At 39.7% G+C, this 18,627-nt stretch overlaps 1 protein-coding gene across 1 annotated transcript in view; it reads right to left on the bottom strand.

The window, feature by feature from the left end:
- Positions 1–18,627, bottom strand: part of SLC35D1 (solute carrier family 35 member D1) — a 46,007-nt gene that overhangs the window by 9,751 nt on the left and 17,629 nt on the right. Inside the window, exons 9-11 of the mRNA XM_043461025.1 lie at positions 8,344–8,411; positions 6,857–6,935; positions 3,030–3,112 (exon numbers count right to left, since the gene is read on the bottom strand). Of these exons, the coding sequence (XP_043316960.1) occupies positions 3,030–3,112; positions 6,857–6,935; positions 8,344–8,411 (230 nt within the window). The remainder of the gene's footprint in view (positions 1–3,029; positions 3,113–6,856; positions 6,936–8,343; positions 8,412–18,627) is intronic.

Raw genomic sequence — 18,627 nt, 5'->3', positions numbered from 1 at the left:
AAAAAAAAAAAAAAAACCCAAGCAGGATGAAGGTAAGCTAGATTCATTGGAGTATAATCAGAAAATTCTTTATTAGTGATTTCTTTCAAAGTGCAATCAGCCAAGGATGGACTCACACCATTTCCAATCAACATGAAATCTACTAAGTAGCCAATCAAGTTTGGTTTTTCACATTGAAAAAAAAAAAAGTAACGTTCGCAATCCATGAGTCCACTTACTAACTAGTGTAAGATGTAAAAAAAACCCCAAACCATAATTTTTATTTTAAAGAGAAAAAGTCAAAGAAAAAAAAAGGCAACATATACTTTCCTTTACAGACACTGAAACGCAAGTTGTAATGGAAAGAAATGGTATTTGAAACACAAGGTCATCTGGACTCTAATCCTAACTGCAAATAATTTGAATGCTGACTGGCAAATAAGTATACTACTTACTCTCCTTAACCCTGTAATGAAACAGAGATTAAAGAGATATGGCCTGTAAAATTTTTTACAATAAAATGTGAAGGCAATTAGAAATTATTAAAAATACTACATAAGGGAAGAGTACCCATGACTTCATTATCAACTAACCTTGCCAGCAAATGGTACTGTTTAACCAGAACTATAATCACTACTTAACACAAAAAAAAAACTTTCAAGACTTTAGATTTGACATATGTTGGGCTGACACATGAACCACTCCAACATACTCAGGCACTAAAGTTTTGTTTTTTTTTAAATAGCCTGCATGTGGGAAAAAAAAAAAATATTTTTTATAAGATACTATAAGAGATTTAAACTGCAGATATCTGAAAATGCAAACAGCAGCTCTTACTTCATTTTAACCATCAAGTTCTTGCTTGAAGGAGACCAAAAAAAAAAAAAAAAAAACAAGGCATTTCTGAATCAGGCCCATAATGTATCATAAAGACTCTTTAATCTAGATTTTTCGAAATGAAGGCAGCTTAGGCTACATGCAAACTCAGAACTACTTCACCATGTTGATCCTTCCATAGTTGGCCGTTCCTCACAACTATTAATGAAAGAAACTGATTATCTACTAAGCATAAATATCAAGCAATGAATCAGGTACTTCATTCATTGGATTATTTCATTCCAACAACTCTAAAGATACAGGTTTCTAATGGAAATATGTAAGAAAACTGAAGCTCAGAAAGAAAGAACGCTTTCGAAATCACACAAGTGTTAAGTATCAGAACTGCAACTGTGAACGCGATCTGAGACTCAACTGCTCGTCTTCCTTCCAGAACACACAATCCTCAGGCATGTTTGCACATCCAAACTCCGACCAACATATCCAAACACCACAAATAACAAATAATTTTTCCTCTAAAAAGACAAACAATAATAATGACAAATAAATGTCATGGAAGGGAAAATAAGGAATTATTATCTTATTAATAACATTAGTATTAATACTCACACTGATTCATAAGAAAGGTGGAATAGGCATTATCACTTGTTTACATTTAAAGATATAAGAGCTCAAGAGAAGTTATATAATTTATTGTAAATTAAAATGATACTACCAATAAAGACCTTTATAGTTTTCAAAGTGGTTTTTTTTATCACCAATCCATAGAGAATTCATCAAACAAATATTAAGCAACGACCAGAACTCATTCTAGGAGCTTGGAAAGATGAGTGAACAATACAGGCAGAGATCTATACCCTCATGAACTTACATTTTAGCACGGGAGATAGAAAATGCATAGTATATATAAACATAAACAGAAAAATAGAATAAAAGGGCCTCAGAGTATCAGAAGAGGAAGAGCAGGTTGCAATTTTAAATAAGGTGGTCAGGGTAAACTTCCATGAGTAGGTAACATTTGAGCAAGGGAACCAGCCATGCAAGTTCCTGGCAGTACAGTGTTCCAGGTAAAGAAAATATTCTGTCCAAACACCCTAAAGAGACAGCATGCCCTGTATTTGAAAAGAACAGCAAGGAGGTCTGTGTAGATGAAACAGAGTGAGGGAGAAGAGAAGCAAGAGCTGAAACTGAAAGGCAAGTGAGAGACAGACTTTGTAGGGCCTTACCAGGACATTGGGACACGGAGAGGGGAATACAAAGAAGAGTGACATGTTCTGCCTTAGCTCTGACAAGGAATACACTGTCTACTCTTGAGAACTGACTAGGGCTGAGGTGTGGGGATGAGCCAAATCAGAGATACAAGTATAGAAGACTAGGCAATAATCCAGGCAAAAGATGTTGGTGGCTGACATAACGATGGAAGGAATGCAGACGGTGAAAAGTGGTCTTTTTTGGATGTATTCTGAAGGTAGAACCAATCGAATTTGCCGACACACAGGATGTTGGGTATGGGCTGAAGAGCTGAGGATAACTCCAAGGCATTTGAATTGAGAGGCTGGAAGGATGGAGTGTTACCAGTTGAGATGTTCAGGCTGTGGGTGGAACAGACTTCGGAGGAAATACAAGGAGTTCAGTTTTGGACATATCAGCTGGAGATGTCAAGTGAGCTAATTAGATGTACAAGTCCAAGTTCAGGATGGAGGTCTTTAAAATTTGAGGGTTTTAGAGCATATAGATAATATTTAAAACCATGAAATTCAAAATTCTCAAACTGAAAAAGCTCTTTCAGGCAACTTACCCTCATCATTGTTAAAGATGAATGAAGTCTAAAGAAATGGAGTTATGTGTCCAAAGTAAGATGCATATAAAGCAATATAAAGAGAGCTGGTATTTAGCCTGGAATTCTCTTAAGAACACTGCACTGACATCTAGCACAATAAATAAAAGATTATTCTTCCAAGGCTAAACAAAAGGAGTTCAACTTCCAGAAAAGACTCCCCCAAAACTGTGCATAAAATATGAAACCACTTTCTCCCTTTCTTAAAAAGCATTATCAAAAAGACATTAACTATATAATGTACTGTAGGAACTCCACAAATGTCTGTTTAATAACAAGTGAACGAATTTGCCATTAAATAGTCCAAGCTAACTGTGACTGTTTGACAATCTAAATCCATCTGTCAAAGTGGTTACAGTTAAATATTTCTACTTACCTGATATTTAAGCCAATGAAGTTTGTCCAAGTGAAAATATAATCTCCACCAAAGACCATTCCAATATAAGTTATTAATATATTCTAAAAAGAAAAATGGCAAAACACTGTTACACAGATTTGAACTTTTTCAATATTCAAATAAAGTCATCCACACAATGACCCAAACATACATCCTTAAATTACAAAAGCAAATAAACAGAAACTAACAAAAACCCAACGATCCTAAAATGAGTGTAGCATGAGTATGAACATCAACTAACAAACAATAGCATCAGTCTCTTCCTGGTCTCTCTCCAGAAGCTAAATGCTTTTTTCACCAATACTGAAGAATACTAAAAAGATCATCAAACTTTCCCCTTTCTTCTCATATGGGCTGACATTACAAATCTAAATAAAGAATCACTGCTATTACCAGGGGTATTTCTACACATTTAGCCAAGTTCAAAAGGAATGTTTTTTCCTCCCACTTTGTGACTTTGTGAGGGGAGAGTGAAGGAAAATCTGCTTACAGGCGAGTATCTTTCCCTTTTTTTGAAAGGGAAAAAGGGGATGACGGAGAATTTACCAACTCAAGGACTATTTCTAGAGGACTCTTTGTTGGTATCCTAAAAAAACAGAGGGGAAGTCATCTCAAAGCATCACACCTAAAATCACCTCTCCCAGCTCCCTTAATCTCTCAGGTGTAAACATCTGCTTATCCCACTCCTTTTTCAGCTTCTGAGATCTTAGTTCCTCAACTAGGCCTCAAGCTGGGCCCACGGCAGTGAAAACCTCTGACTCCTTTTTAATTATCCTCAGACTGCAAAGATAAAATAAAAATTTCCAGTTTAAGCTCTTATTCAATTCCTCCCTAACCTTTTTTCCCATTCCTAAGTCACTGACTCCTTCTGTGCTGTTACAACTGCCAAACGGTAAATGCCACAAACATTTTTAGCACCTGGGCTCTCTTAGATTAGGCCTACAAAGCAGAAAGTTAAGTGCTGTCGTGTTTTGAAAAAGCCAAAAATAAACTTCAAAATTATTCTTATAGTGGAGTAGTACCCTTTGAGAGAGCATTCAAAATGATGTCAGCCTCTTCCAGGTCTAAATATAGACAGAGAAAGTCACTTTAGAGCAATTTTCTTATTATTTGAGAGGAAAAAAAAAAAACAAACACAAACATGTAACCGTAAACAAGGCTGGTAGGCAACTTGGGAAAATGTGTTAACAGGACCCCTCTTGGAATACAGAGATTCAGGGAAAAGAGAGATTAGTTAGCATAAACTGCCCAAGGAATTTCAGAAAAGGAAAGAACAGAGAACCGAATCTTTTGCTCAATATCAGTCAGAAGTTAGAAAAACTATATATTAAAGCATCCTAACCAAGATACTCTATCAGAAGACACACTCATGCCCCCAAAGTAGAACTCACCAGGAGGCACAGAAGAGTCTGTGCTGGTAGCTCAGAACCAAGACTGCAATTCTGAGCCTTTAGTTTACCAGAGACTCAGCTGGAAACCCTAATGACTTCCATGCCCTACTTTAGAGATTCTGATTCAAAACATCTGAGGTGGGCCTAGGACCCTCCATGTTTAACAAGTTCTCCTAAGTAATTTTCCCACCACACTTAAGAGAAACAAGGAAAGCTGACCCAAGGGTTTAGGGGGTTAGGATCTTCAAGCAGAGAAGGCAGCTTAAAGCCTGCTGGGGAACAGTGACTGAGCTACACAAGCTGTAGCTGGGAGGCTAATGAAAGAAGCTCCACCCTGGCCCAACTCCAAACCAGCAAGACTATCAGGGTACTCCCATCTGTCTGAAGGTATAAGACATTCTTCAATAGCATAGCAGCTGTGAGAAGCAATAGCAATATAAGCCACAGCTGGCCCTTGTGCAAAGCTGGGGTTGGGGTGCAGTGAAAAATCTGAGAATAACTTATAGATGTGTGTGCATGTCAGTTGCTCAGTTGTGCCCGACTTTGCAACCACATGGACTGTAGCCCACCAGGTTCCTTGTCCATGAGATTCTCCAGGCAAGAACACTGGAGTGGGTTGCCATTTCCTTCTCTAGGGGATCTTCCCGACCCAAGGATCCAACCCGGGTCTCCAGCATTGCAGGCAAATTCTTTACCATCTGGAGGTACCAGGGAAGCCCAACTAATGGATGGCCCTCATCTGAGATTGGGCATCTGTGGATTCAGCAACCACAGATGGTATAGTACTATAATATTTACTACTGAAAAAATTCTGCATGTTAATACATTATTGACTGGGGGATTTCTGCAGACACTAGCGCCTATGGCTGGCAATTTGTTATGTAAGTGAATACAGAAATGTCTCTGGCCAATAGTTTTTGGGTAACGAAACATAGTAATATGTCTCTGGTCAATAATGAGTAAAGTGGACCCTAGCAGTTGAAACCTGCTTTGTTCAAGGGTCAACTGTAATCAGATACTCCAGTTTTTTTCCCCTTCCCTCTAGAGTTTAGAAGTAAAACTGTTCCCTTTGGACTAAGTTCATATGATTCTGTGGAGAGGAGGAACTATCAAAAGAAAAGCACTGGACTTAATGCTGATGAGAGCATTACTGTGTCTGTACCCCACACTGATGACAATGAAGAATGTACACTAGGAAATTCTAAGCAATTAGGTTTAGTTATTTGCTAAATAACTTTCCCACACCATCCTTCTTCTTGGTTAAAAACAAGGCACCAACTGTCCTGTGTCTCGTGTTCCTGCTGTTTTTATTCTGAAGAGGCAAGCCAGCTACTTTGCTCTTGAACTTTACAAAACCCAAACAGGGCTGGCCAGGTCATTTGGGGCTAAACTGTCTCAGCCAGCTCAGGCCTTCGAATGCTTATCTCTAGCTTTCATAGAAGTCACACAGTTATTACAGCTTAATTTAGAATTCTATTCACACCAAACACTTCAGTTCTATGTCTGACATCACAGACCTTCTGAGGCTTTAACCCAAGTCCAGTTCTACAATGAGGTCTGGTGTCTATGAATACAGCTCCATGGGGGGTGCACAGGGGAACCAGCAACCAGGAGGAACCCCACTCTGCAGCCCCTTCCCTCACCACTGACAACCGAGGCCAGAAGTCAAGTCCCGAGGGGAGCTGTGCTGTTTCCTCCCAAGGATCAAGGACCTACCTCTCTCTATCGTGCTCTTTTAGAAAGCAAGCCTACCTCACTAATGCTTTTGGAATTCAGGGATGCTGCAGCCTCTTGGATCTTAAAGCACTCGAATCACAAATTCAGAGGAGGGAGGCCTCAGGCTTCAAGCTGCTAACTGCAGCTCAATATTCAAGGCAGTGTGGCACTCCTAGCTGAGGACAAATGAGCCTCCCTCAAATAAAATGGATCGGGAGGAAATGACATCACTGGTAATGTCAGACACAGCTTTTAAAAGTGGGCCATTTAAGGCTTGGCTCACGCTTAGGAAAACTCCCGTGATTAGCTTCTGGCAGGCATCCTTCTACGACACAGCCAGAGCTCAGCGAGGAAGAGAACAATTCTCGTCAGGAGTTAAAGGGACAAGCCCACCAGTACCGAGCTGGTCACCTGCTCCGTCAGAAACAGGGCTGAATATCAGTCTCCTTCCTCCCCTCTGAGATGACGCATTCTCCTGTCCTCATCCTCCTCAGACCTCAGCTGCCTGAAAGTGGAGATCATGTTCTCCCTGAGCTCTTCAGGACTGTTCTAGAAACCATCACCACACTCTGTCAAACGATCAAGGCAACACGTGAGGAAATAGAATGAAAGGGTGAAGGCCACAGTCAGACTTATTTTAGAAGAACACTTATCAAATAAAGCAGGCACCCAAAAGAATACAGTACCTTTTCAACTCACCTTAATACAGCCAACTATTGTGGTTGTAAGAGCAGAATTATACTGAGTGCAAAGTACTGTAGCATACATCAAGATAAATCTGGAAAAAAGAAGGAAAAGGTATCTTATAAGTAAAATCCAATTGCTTATTTTATAGTAACCCCTAACCAAGGGACGGAGAAGGCAATGGCACCCCATTCCAGTACTCTTGCTGGGAAAATCCCATGGACGGAGGAGCTTGGCAGGCTGCAGTCCATGGGGTCGCGAAGAGTCGGACACGACTGAACGACTTCACTTTCACTTTTCACTTTCATGCACTGTAGAAGGAAATGGCAACCCACTCCAGTGTTCTTGCCTGGAGAATCCCAGGGACGGCAGAGCCTGGTGGGCTGCTGTCTATGCGGTCGCACAGAGTCAGACACGACTGAAGCGACTTAGCAGCAGCAGCAGCCAAGAGAAATGATCAGTGTTGGCCATGCCAGTACATTCTACTAGACACTGGCTGTGAGCTTTGCCAGCTCACTGCTGCTTCTATTGAAGCTTTGGATTTTTTTTTTTTTTTAATTTCATTAAAGAGAAACACATATCCATTTAATGATCAGGTGCTTTTCCCAGCTATTGCACCAAAACCTTGAAACCACCATTCACAATCATGAGTCATCTTTTTGGATCATAGTCCTAATTCACCTACCTGAGGTACAAGGCTCAGGGCTTACAGACCCTGGCTCAGGTGTATATGTAATGTGAGGGCAATATGATTCTGGACCAGGGTGAAGACAAGAGAGATACTTTAAGGATGGAAAAAAAACAAGTGAGAACTACTTTAAGAGGGGATATAGTTCACTTAACAACAGTGGCAGTAGTCGGCACTTCCAGATTTTACAATGAAGCTTCGGAGCCTGACTCGGTACCAAGGTACCCTGTCAACTTTATTTTGAAGCATCCAGTCACCATGTAGCAAGCCTGGGCTAGATCCACTCACTAACATCAACTGAAATGACTGGTTGAGGGGAAAAAAAACCATTAGGGAAATTTGGAGGTGAGGAGAAGAGGCACATTTGCAGATACCCTCTTGCCTTCTTCAACATGGTAGGGAGAAGTCAGTCCTAAATTCAAAAGCTGCTACTGCTGCCTACTAATTCTGCAAACTTAGACAATTTATTTGAATTCTGAGCCTATTTTCTCAGGCAGTTAGGAGTAGGGAGCAACAATATCTGTCAAATGGGTAATGTAGAAATAAAATTAAATAATGCATGTTGAAATATAATGGTGCTTATCACATACTAGCTTATTGAATAAATATTTAGTTTTTTTCCTTCATCCTTCTAAAAGCATGACTTTGAGATCAGTTTGGTAGCCCTGGGGGTACATTCCCAAGGATGGTGAAACCACTAGAGTCTGGAGGTTTATCCTAAGCAGATACATTCAAGAGACAAGAAAGAGGCAGAAAGACACCAGGCTAAATTTCTTTAGGAAAACTATCTGCTAACAAGGCAGCAAAGGCTTACCCCATCACACAAGAGAGGGTGAACTGCAGAAGAAAGAGGGTGTCAGCCCAGCCTTCAAAATCCAATGCCTGTAATAAACAAGAAAGCACCGGGTTTTAGAGCAGGCCCTCCAAGTCGGCTGTGTCATTCATTAATGAAAACCCTGTGCGGTTTCTCCCATCACACAGTCACATACATACACTTCCATGCATCACTCCAAGGATAAAGAGTGATGTTCAAGAATCTCATATATATGGAAATGAATCAACTAGCAGTTTTGTATGGTTTTCTCCTTTCCAAAATGTAACATGAGCGAGATTTTATACATCTCCATGTTGGTACAAAGAAACTGCTATTTGCTTGAAGGCACAAGCCATGTCTTGCTAATTTCAGCAATCTTCCCAGATGGCTGGTATTAAATAACAGCATTCTCAAATGGTAAAACATACTTCTTCCTTGTAATGTGTGAAAGCTCAAGTATAGTCTTAGTTACCTAAATTCAGCTGAGGCCTGTCCAGGAAGAATTACTATTTTAAAACAGTTGATTTTATAAAAGCAAAGTTTCTGCTGTTTCCCTTTGTTTCTAAGCCAGAAGTCAAAGGAATGACCAGAAACGACAGTGTGCATTGATCATCTATCTCTCACCCGTGAGGGAGGGTTTCTCTCTCAAGTACATAATTTCTCTTGCAATATGAGTTTGTCAAGCAAATCTGAGGAACATTCCACTTTCTAATCTCTCTGCCAACCTGTCCAACTTCAACTCTTGCCACTTCAACACAAATCTCATAGCTCCAGGGCTCCAGCAACATCAGGCTCCTCGTGGTTTATAAAACATAAGATGCATTTCACACTCACTTGCCTTTGCCTGGAATGCCCTGCCCCTCAACAGTCACCTGACTCCTGCTCACCCATCAAACCAGAAGCCAAGCAGTTCCTCTGTGGAGCTTTCCCGGGTCAAGAAGTCCTTCCCCTGTGCCTCAGCACTACTTCTCTCCAGCACTTCTCTCTCTGAACTGCAAGTCTTCCTCCACCGTGTCTACAGGCTGGGAGCTCCCTGGTGGGAGGACCCACTTCACATTAGCTGCATCACAGCATTTGATAGGCAGTAGACATTCAACTTGTTTGTGATTCTTTGTTGAGGTGTAACATATAAAAAAAATTAAATTCGCCAATTTTTAAGTGTGTAATTCAATGAGTCTTGACAAATGTATAGGCATGAAACCACCATTACAATCATGATAAAGAAAGTTCTGCCTAAAACCATAGAACCTAGAGGAAAACGGAGGGGAAAGCACCCTTGCACTGGTCTTGACAACAATTTTCTGGCTATGACACCAAAAGCACAAACAACCAAAGCAAAGCTAAGAGGGACGACATCAAACTAAAAGCTTCTGCACAGCAAAAGAAACAATCCACAAAATGAGACGGCAACGGATGGGATGGGAAAAAATATTTGCAAACTACGTATCTGATGAGAGGCTAATTGCCAAAGCACACAAGGAACTGATAAAACGCAACAGCAAGAAAAATCCCAAACAATCCAATTAAAAAAGGGGTAAAGGAGTTGAGTAGATACCCACACACACAAAAAAAGGGTATAAATAGATAACAGGTACATGAAAAGGTGCTCAACATCACTAAAAAAGTGCAAATTAAAACCACAATGAGGTAGCACCCCACAACTGTTAGAATAGCTGTCATCAAAAAGACAAGAGATAACAAGTGCTGACAATCGTGTGGAGAAAAGAGAAGCCTTGTATTGTTGGCAAGAATGTACATTTTACAGTCGGAATGATACACACACAATGGAGCATTATTTAGCCATAAGAAAGGAAATCCTGCATGTTGCAACAACATAAATGGACCTTGAAGGCTTTATGCAAAGTGAGATAGATCAGACGTAGAAAGACATACACAGTTTGATCTCACATGTAAAAATCTAAAAAAGCCAAATGTGCAGAAACAGAGCAGAATGGCGGTTGCCAGGCACTGGCGGGGGAAACGGTGAGATGTTGGCTTTGTAACTTAGAAGATGTGCATGTTCTAGGGCTCTAATGTGCAAGCACGGTTTTATGGTTAACAACACTATAAAGTTGACATACTTGAAAGTTACTAAGAGAGTAGATCCTAAGTGTTTTCACCACAAAAAAAGAAATGGCAGTTATGTGAAGTGACGGCAGGGTTAACTCATGTTACTGTGGTAATCATTTCCTAATATATAACTACTAAATCAACCACTGTACAAAAAACTTACACAATATTAAATGTCCACTCTATCTCCGTAAAGCTGGGAAAAAAACATTTGCCAGCCTAGAAAGGTCCCTCCTGCCCCTTTATAGTCAATCCCTCCCCCATTTACAGCCTCTGCGAACCTCTGATCTCCTTTCTATTACTGGGGTTTTGCCATTCAATAATTTCATATAAATGGCATTGTATAGTATGCACTCTTTTATAGGTGCCTTCTTTAACTTGACATAATACTTTTGTTTCCTTCAGTAAATGTATCTTTTTATAAGGAAATGTCAAATTGTTTTCCAAAGTAGCTAAAACATTTTGTATTCCCACCAGCACTGTATCAGAGTTCCCACTGCTCTACCTTCATTTGGTTTTAAAAAACAAAATAAATGGAACTGGAAAACTTGATACTGTTAATCTGTTTGTTAGGGCTACTGGAGCAAAGTACTACCAACTAAGCGACTTAAAAAGCAAAAATCATTTCTTACGGTTTTAAATGCTAGGGAGTCCAAGATCAAGGCGTCAGCAGGGTAGGTTCCTTCTGAGGGCCGTGAGGGACAATGCCTCTGCCCTAGATGCTGGTGATCTGCTGGCAATCTGTGGTGCTCCTGAGCTTACTGAGGCATCATTCTGATGTCTGCTTTCATATTTTCATGGCATTCTATGCTACTGTCTGTACCCAAATTTCTTCTTTTTCTAACCACACCAGTGATACTGGATGAGGACACACCCTACTCCACTATCTTCTCATCTTAACGAATTCTATCTGTAATGACCCTACTTCAAAGGCACTGAGGTTCTGGGGGTAGGACCTCAAAATGACTCAGAGGAGGAACACCACAGTGCAATTTAAAATACATTTCAAGTTCATTTTTGTGTTATTTCCTGAGGTAGGGGTCAGGTCCATTTTTCTGCATACAGATGTCAAACTGCTATAGCACCATTTGTTGAAGAGATTATCCTTTCCTCATTGATTTATTCAAGCAACTTCAACAAAAACAACTGACCACATGGTCTATTTCTACTTCTTGATTCTCTGCTCTGTTTCATTGATCTATTATTGTTTTGTAAAGTTTTCAGGGTGCAGATATAGACATATTTTGCTACACTTTTCCCTGAGTATTTCATACTTTTGAAGCTTTTGTAAATGGTACTATTTAGTTTCCAAAAGTTCACTGCTGGTAAATCACAGTTCAATCAATTTTTACATGATGACCTTGTTATCTTACAACTTTGTAAACTAGTTAGCACTAATCACTCTTTTCTAGATTCTTTTTTCTCTACATATATGATTATAGTTTTTATAGAGGTATTTTAAATTCTTCCTTTATAATCTCTTATTCTTACTATCTTGCACTGATGAGGTCTTCTAGTATAATGCTGAATAGAACATTATATAAGAGTGGACATCCCTGCTGTGTTCTCAGTCCTAGAGAAAAGGGACTGAGTCATTCTGCACTAAGTATGATAGCAACGTATTATTTTGGTAGATGTCCTTTATTGGATTGGGAAAATTCCTTTCTATTCCAAGTTTGCTGAGAATTTTAAACCCATAAATTGGTGTCACTTTCATTAAATACATTTTCTCTAACTATTGACATGTTTCTTCCATTTTTGCTGTTGTTTACTAAGTTGTGTCCGATTCTTGTGACCTCATGGACTGTAGCCTGCCAGCCTCCTCTGTCCATGGGATTTCCCAGGCAAAAATACTGGAGTGGGTTGCTATTTCCTTCTCCATCGAACCTGCATCTCCTGCATTGGCAGGCAGATTCTTTACCACAGAGCCACCAGAGAAGCCCTTCTTCTATTTTACTCTTGCCAATATGATGAATTACACTGATTAATTTTCCAGTTTTAAACTACCCCTAATTCCTGAGATAAACACAACTTGGTCATGAGATAGTGTCCTTTTTATATATTGCTGGATTTTTTTAGACTACAGTCTTTTCTTCCTCTCCTTATCACTTTTTTGTCAGCTAGTGGTAGAGGGTATAGTGGCCTAATAAAAAATCATTTGGGAAGTGTTCCTCCTTTTCTACATTCTGGAAGAATTTATGTGGAATTAGCATTGTTTCTTCCTTAAACATTCCAGTGAAGTGATCAAGGCCTGAAGTTTCCTTTTTCAGAAGGTTTTAAACGACAAATCCAATTTCTCTAATAAAGATGGGGCTAAATAGCCATATTAATTAGGACTTTTTATTATTTTAATTAAATAAAGCAAGCTAATTATTTTATAGAGGAAGGCTATTCATGTTACCTATTTCTTCTTGAGTGAGCTTTTACAGTTTTGTCTTTCAAGAATTTGTACACTTCTCAGTTTTTCAGTTTATGGCATATTGCTCATATAATTCTCTTATCCCTTTAATATACACAGGCTATGTAATAATGCCCTTTGTTCATTTCTGATGTTGCTAATTTGTGTATTCTGACTTTATATCCTGATTAATTGGCCAGGGTTTAGCAATTTTATCGATCCTCTCAAAGAACCAGCTTTTACTTATGTTGATTTCTCTGCTGCTTTTCTATTTTCTATTTCACTGATTTCTGTGTCCTTCTATTTACTTTGGGTTTAATCTGCTCTTATTTTCTAATTTCTTAAGGGAGATGCTTTAGATCACTGAATTTAAATCTTTCTTGTTTTTAATATATTTTAATTTCTAGTTTAATTCTGTCCTGATCAGTAAACATACTTTGTATGGTTTCAATTCTTTTAAACTACCAAGACTGGTTTTACAGCCCAGAAAGTAGTTTGTGTTGGTGCATTGTTCCATGTGCACTTGAAATGAATGAGGATCCTGTTGCTGTTTGACATAAGTGCTCTGCAAACACCAATTAGGTTGCATTGGTTGATGGTGCTGGTCAAGTCTTCTCCATCCTTAGTGACTTTCAGTTCAGGTATTTTTATCAATTATTTAAAGGAGAATATTAACATCTCCAACAGGTTGGTCTATTTATCCTTTCTGTTCTATCAGTTTTTGCTTCACATATTTTGAAGCTCTCTCATCAAGTATATACACATTTAGGATTGTTATACCCACCTACAGTAACCCTTTTAACATTATGACATTTCCTTCTCTATGGTACAGTTTCCGTTATGTTTATTCTATTTGAGGTTTATTGACTTTCCTGTGTGTGCAGGTTTAGAGATTTCATCAAATTTGGAAAAAATTCAGCTATTATTTCTTCAAATTTTTTTCTGCCCCCCACTCACCCCTTTTTCAGGACTCTAGTTACACAAATGTTAGTGCTCTTAATATTATCCCACACATCACCAATAATCTGTTCATTTGTTTTCTAGTCTTTTTTCTGTCCTTCATTTTGAACACTTTCTATTGCTGTTTCTTTAACTCACTGAACTTTTCTTCCTGCATAGTGCCTGATCTGTTGCTTGATACTTTCTGCTTTATTTTTTAATTCTGATTACATTTTTCATCCCTAGAAGTTCCACTTCAGCCTTTATATATATATATATATATATTTTTTTTTCTCTCATCCTTTCTCTCTCAACAATCCTTCACTGTTTTCAATGTACAATTTGACATCTACTAAAATTCAATCATGCTCCAGACCACACGGTGGGCCTCAGAGCACTGAGCTGAAGATGGTTCAGTTGAATTTGTTGATAATGAAGGGATAAACAGTGGCAATAAAAATGTACTGCCTTAACAGCTAAAAATGTACTGCCATGTATTATGGAGCACTTTATAGTTGGCAAAGTGCTTCTATTACACACCCCATCATTTGATTTCTACAACAAGCCTGTGAGGTAGAAAGGCCAAGTCTTATTATTCCCAGAAGACAATGAGTGACTGTCTTTAGGTAACACAGCTAATCCGTGGTAGACTTAATATATTTCAAGCCCAGTGTTCTCTACACTGAACATTAAACTCTATTCAGAAAAATGCCCCAAATACATACTGCACAGTGCCCTTTGGGAACATAATAGCTATATCTGCAGAATACTAAAAATAAACCTCATGGACTTAATTCCATTTATATATAATTCAAAAATAGAAAAATAATACTCCTAAGATTTTTTTTTCTTTCCCTACATACTCAGCCTATTTCTGGAGAAAGCCAGTCAGTGGGTCAGGCAGCCTGCTGCAGCCCCTTGCTCTGCCACAGGAATGGGTCCCGGCTGAGACAGAACAAGCAGCAGCCATCTGGGAGCACAGCTGCAGATAAACACAACCCTAACGGCAGTACAGTGCAATGGGGTCCGCTCTCCCTACCATAAAAACGGCATTAAAAAAACAAACAGTAAAATCTGCAACTTATTAAGCTATTATGCTCTAGGCTAAGAAATATTAAGTAACTTTCTCCAAATTACTCAGCTAGTAAACGCCTATGCAGTTCTATAACCTATCATCTTTCCATCTGTACTACTGGGGAAAACCAAAGACAAGGCAATATAGTCTGAATTTTTTTCTCCCAGATGGTTCTACATGGTTACTGAGTCAAAAAGCCAAAGTTCTAATTCCAACTCTGCCATTAATTTCCTGTGAGGCCATTAGGAAGTCATTAACCTTTCTAAGCCTCTACCTATACTACAAACATAGAAAACTGCTCCATCTATCTAGCTCTTGTGAGAATCAGTTGAGAGAATAAAACACAGACACTTTAAATGTATACATAATTTACATTCAGAGAGAATATTCACTTCAACTTCTACCACTATTATCTCTCAATGATAGATGTGCAAGCAAATTTTTCTTCTCTTGAAGACAGGAAGTAAAGAAGGCACAGTGAGAATGTACTTTGTTATTCAGGAAAAAAAAAACTTTAAAACAAAACGTCTGCCACTAGAAAATACCGATAAAGAGCCATTGTGAAGAAAATGACTTGCTTGGTCATTCTGTGTGATACAGAAGTAAATGGGCTCTCTGCCACAAGGCCGGCAATCTTCAATCCTGGCTGACTGGGGGCTATGATTACAGATTGAACATACAAAGATGCTTTCTAACGTTTTCGTCCTGTTTTGCGTAATACACACCACAGGCATGGAAAGAATTCTGTGGCCTAAGTTTAACTCAGATGACCATTATATTTACTACTGTGGACAAGAATCCCTTAGAAGAAATGGAAGTAGCCATCACAGTCAATAGGAGTCCGAAATGCAGTACTTGGATGAAATCCCAAAAATGACAGAATGATCTCTGTTTGTTTCCAAGGCAAACCATTCAGTATCACAGTAATCCAAGTCTATGCCCTGACCAGTGATGCTGAAGAAGCTGAAGACCTACAAGACCTTCTAGAACTAACACCCAAAAAAGATGTCCCTTTCATTACAGGGGACTGGAATGCAAAAGTAGGAAGTCAAGAGATACATGGAGTAACAGGCAAATTTGGCCTTGGAGTACAGAATGAAGCAGGGCAAAGGATACTAGAGTTTTGCCAAGAAAATGCACTGGTCTTAGCAAACACCCTCTTTCAATAACACAACAGAAGACTACACATGGACATCACCAGATGGTCAATACAGGTATCAGATTAATTATATTCTTTGCAGCCAAAGATGGAGAAGCTCTATACAGTCAGCAAAAAAAAGACTGGGAGCTGACTGTGGCTCGGATCATGAACTCCTTATTGCCAAATTCAGACTTTAATTGAAGAAAGTAGTGAAAACCACTAGACCATTCAGGTATGACCTAAATCAAATCCCTAATGACTATACAGTGGAAGTGACAAATAGATTCAAAGGATTAGGTCTGATTGAAAGAGTGCCTGAAGAACTATGGATGGAGGTTTGTGACACTGTACAGGAGGCAATGATCAAGACCATCCCTAAGAAAAAGAAATTCGAAAAGGCAAAATGGTTGTCTGAGGAGGCCTTACAAACAGCTGTGAAAAGAAGAGAAGCAAAAGGCAAAGGAGAAAAGCAAAGACATTCCCATTCGAATGCAGAGTTCCAAAGAATAGCAAAGAAACATAAGAAAGCCTTCCTCAGTAATCAATACAAAGAAACAGAGGAAAACAACAGAATGGGAAAGACTAGCTATTTCTTCAAGAAAATTAGAGACACCTAGGGAGAATCCCAGGGATTGGGGAGCCTGGTGGGCTGCCGTCTATGGGGTCGCACAGAGTTGGACACGACTAAAGTGACTTAGCAGCAGCAGCAGGGAACATTTCATGCAAAGATGGGCACAATAAAGGACAGAAATGGTATGAACCTAACAGAAGCAGAAGATATTAAGAAGAAGTGGTAAGAATATACCAAAGAACTATACAAAAAAGATCTTCGTGACCCAGATAACCAAGATGGTGTGATTACTCACCTAGAACCAGACATCCTGGAATGCGAAGTCAAGTGGACCTTAGGAAGCATCACTACAAATAAAGCTAGTGGAGGTGATGGAATTCCAGCTGACCTCTTTCAAATCCTAAAAGATGAAGCTGTGACAGTGCTGCACTCAATATGCCAGCAAATTTGGAAAACACAGCAATGGCCACAGGCTGCAAAAGATCAGTTTTCATTCCAATCCCAAAGAATGACAATGCCAAAGAATGCTCAAACTACTGCACAATTGCACTCATCTCACACGCTGGCAAAGTAATACTCAAAATTCTCAAAGCCAAGCTTCAACAGTACATGAACCATGAACTTTCAGATGTTCAAGCTGGATTTAGAAAAGGCAGAGGAACAGAGATCAAATTGCCAACATACACTGGATCATCGAAAAAGCGACAGTGTTCCAGAAAAACATCTACCTCTGCTTTACTGACTATGTCAAAGCCTTTGACTGCACAGACCACAACAACTGTGGAAACTTCTTAAAGAGATGGGAATACCAGACTACCTTACCTGCCTCCTGAGAAATCTGTATGCAGGTCAAGAAGTAACAGAATTGGGCATGGAACAACAGACTGGTTCCAAACAGGGAAAGGAGTACATCAAGGCTGTATACTGTCACCCTGCTTATTTAACTTATATGCAGAGTACATCATGCGAAATGTTAGACTGGTTGAAGCACAAGCTGTAATCAAGATTGCTGGGAGAAATATCAGTAACCTCAGCTATGCAGATGATACCATACTTACAGCAGAAAACAAAGAAGAACTAAAGAGCCTCTTGATGAAAGTGAAAGAGTAGAATGAAAAAGTTGGCTTAAAGCTCAACATTCAGAAAACTAAGATCATGGTGTCTGGTTCCATCAGTTCATGGCAAACAGATGGGGAAACAATGGAAACAGTGATAAACTTTATTTTGGGGGACTCCAAAATCACTGCAGATGGTGACTGCAGCCATGAAATTAAAAGACCCTTGCTCCTTGGAAGAAAAGTTATGATCAATCTAGACAGCATATTAAAAAGCAGAGACATTACTTTGCCAACAAAGGTCCGTCCAGTCAAAACTTCTGAATGGTGGTATTGGAGAAGACTCTTGAGAGTCCCTTGGACAACAAGGAGATCCAACCAGTCCATCCTAAAGGAAATAAGTCCTGAATATTCATTGGAAGGACTGATGCTGAAGCTGAAACTCCAATACTTTGGCCACCTGATATGAAGAACTGACTCATCTGAAAAGACCCTGATGCTGGGAAAGATTGAAGGCAGGAGTAGAAGGGGATGACAGAGGATGAGATGCTTGGATGGCATCACCGACTCAATGGACCTGAGTTTGAGTAAGCTCTGGGAGTGGGTGATGGACAGGTAAGCCTGCAGTCCACGGGGTTGCAAAGAGTTGAACATGACTGAGCAACTGAACTGAACCAAATGAAGATAATGGCAACATCCTTCAAAAGGTCCTAAGCATGCACTGATGCATTCAGTGCCTCCAACCCTGCAGCAGGCCACTGCCAACCCACGCCTCCACTGGAGACTTCTGGTTACTCAGAGGCAAGTCTGGGTCAGTCTCCTGTGGGGTCACTGATCCTTTCTCCTGGGTCCTGGTGTGCACACAGTTTTTTTGTGTGCCCTCCAAGAGTCTGTTTTCCCAGTCTTGGGGCGCTGGAGCAGTGGCGGCACAGCGCTGGAGCGACTTTGAGGAGATACCCCATGTCCACGGGCAAAGGAGAAGCCCCAACAAGACAGGAGGAGGGGCGAAACTGTCTTTAGAATCAAACTCCATAC

This window comes from Cervus canadensis, chromosome 2 (genome assembly GCF_019320065.1).
Source record: "Cervus canadensis isolate Bull #8, Minnesota chromosome 2, ASM1932006v1, whole genome shotgun sequence".
NCBI lineage: Eukaryota > Metazoa > Chordata > Mammalia > Artiodactyla > Cervidae > Cervus > Cervus canadensis.
Note: the sequence above shows the minus strand (reverse complement) of the source record. Positions and strands in the feature narration are given on the sequence as shown.